General features: G+C 64.4%; 1 protein-coding gene across 1 annotated transcript in view; it reads right to left on the reverse strand.

Annotated features, from left to right (window-relative positions):
* Nucleotides 1-2,162, reverse strand: part of USP36 (ubiquitin specific peptidase 36) — an 8,269-nt gene extending 6,107 nt beyond the window's left edge. Inside the window, 5 exon segments of the mRNA XM_025193374.1 lie at nt 512-594; nt 993-1,063; nt 1,447-1,514; nt 1,868-1,970; nt 2,053-2,162. Of these exon segments, the coding sequence (XP_025049159.1) occupies nt 512-594; nt 993-1,063; nt 1,447-1,514; nt 1,868-1,970; nt 2,053-2,131 (404 nt within the window). The 5' untranslated portion in view covers nt 2,132-2,162.
* Between the last annotated feature and the right edge of the window lie 39 nt (nt 2,163-2,201).

Here is a 2,201-nt window from a genome sequence, read left to right on the forward strand (position 1 = left end):
GTCATGCATCTGTTGATGCACGATAAAGTGTCATTGGCTTTTCTGATGGCTTCGTCACACTGCTGACTCATGTTCATCTTGGAGTCCACTAGGACTCCAAGATCCCTTTCCACTTCCTTGCCACCCAGCAGGTCATTCCCTAGGCTGTAGGTGTGCTGGACATTTTTCCTCCCTAGGTGCAGCACTTTGCATTTCTCCTTGTTGAACTGCATTCTGTTGTTTTCTGCCCACTTGTCCAACCTGGAACAGCTGCAAGCAGACCTGTACCTGCCCTCCGGCGTGTCCACATCTCCCCACATTTTTGTGTCATCTGCAAACTTGGACAGAGTACACTTCACTCCCTCGTCCAAGTCACTGATGAAGACATTAAAGAGTATCGGTCCAAGGACCGAACCCTGTGGGACCCCACTTCCTCATACCTCATTCCCTGTGGGGTATGAGATCCCCGTGCTGCAGCTCGGGGCACCAGCTCACTGTCCAGGAGGGTGGACACACGATGCAGGAAACTCACTTGGCACACATGTAGGCGTTGTCCCCGCTCAGCACATCTGCCTTAACGAAGAGCTCCAGCGCGCGCACAATGTTGGCCGCTTGCTGCAACGACAGTAGGGGCTAGCGAGCGGCAGCCCGGCCACCAGCTCTGCTGGCCCCACGGCCAGAGTCTGCAGCCGGCCCCTCCAGCCATGTGTTGCCCCATAGGCTGGGGGGAGCCCTCGAGGCCCCTCCAAGGGTTCAGAGGGAACATGCGACACCCCCATGAGGGGGGCTGGCAGGGGTCTCTGTGGAGCTAGTGCCCCCACAATGCAGTCACGTGGTCCAGCGTGTCCACCCTGGCCCTGGACGGCAGGTGCAGGTCACACAGGGACGGGGCAGGGCTGGGCACCCTCGCCTGCCCAACAAGCATCCCCATCCGATGGGCTCCAGTCCCACCCCCGCCGGGAACACCGCATGGCTCCCACGCCCCCCGGCTGGGGCTGAGCAGCCAGGCGCACCCGGATCTCCAGGGCCACGTCCAGGTAGGGGTCGTAGGTGTCTGAGACGCTCTTGCACACCGAACACTTCACTGCAGGGAGAAGAGAGCCGGGCCTCAGCGCACTTGGCAGGATGCAGGACAGCAGCCCCCAGCCCTGCATTGGGGCATCTCTCCCCGCCCCCACTCAGGGTGCAGGTCACGGGAAGCAGGCAGAGCACTTTGCTACGTGCACGGCCGAGCCAGGCCGGGAACCGCGACTGCTGCTAGCACAGAGCACCGCCACAGAGCCCTACCGCCTGCGTGCACAGGATTGTGCCCAGGCTGGAGGACACGCTCCTCTTTACCCCACAGCCGTCTCTGGCGCTGGGCCCCGAGGGGAACCCGACAACACGGCTCATGGCCCCGGGGGGAAGCTGCCAGGCAGGCTCGGACACGTCGGCCCCGTGGAGAAGGCGCCAGCAACCCCCACTCACCGCGGGACCGCAGGTAACCGCCGAAGATTTGGTGAACCAGTGTCGTGGCCTGCGTCTGGCGGTCCAGCCTGTGAAGGAACGTGGTCTCACGCAGTTGCAGGGCCCGGGTCCCTGCCAAGCGCTGTGTCCGGCGGGGAGGGAACCGGGAGAGCAGTGGGATGGGCGTGGACCCCTCCTGGGTGTGGGTCCAGGGCTCACGTCCCTCGGGAACAAGGCACGTGGCTTTGTGCCACGTCCGGTGGTATTTCCTCCCCCCTAGTCTCCAGGTAGAGACCTAGCAAGCGCTGCTGTGGTCCAGCCTGGCTGCACACGAGCACCCAGACACGCTCGGAGGGGACAGGAGCGAGCTCCCTCGGTGGGGCTGGGCCGGGGGACCCAGGAGAGTGCCGAGGCTTTCCCGGGAGCACCCCCAGCCACCTACTTGGTGCAGCCGTTGAGGCAAGCCTTCTGCATGGCGTCGATGGTGTAGCGCAGGAACTCGTGCGCGTCCTCCTGGCTGCCGAAGCGGAAATGCCGGGCGATCTCTGCGGGGCGCGGCGGGGACCGGTCAGTCACGTGCCCCGAGAGGGAGACCCCCACGCCCCCGGCCGCGCCCGGGCAGCTTACTTTTGAGGTCGCGGATGAAGGCGACGGGCTTGATGGCATTGCCACTGTTGGCGAAGGCCTGCACGGCGTGGTTCTGCATGAGGCACAGCCTGCAGAAGCCACCGTGGCGACCTGCGGGGGGGAGCAGGGAGCGGTGAGCGGTGGCGGCG

This window comes from Alligator sinensis, unplaced genomic scaffold (assembly GCF_000455745.1).
Source record: "Alligator sinensis unplaced genomic scaffold, ASM45574v1 scaffold1565_1, whole genome shotgun sequence".
Classification (NCBI taxonomy): domain Eukaryota; kingdom Metazoa; phylum Chordata; order Crocodylia; family Alligatoridae; genus Alligator; species Alligator sinensis.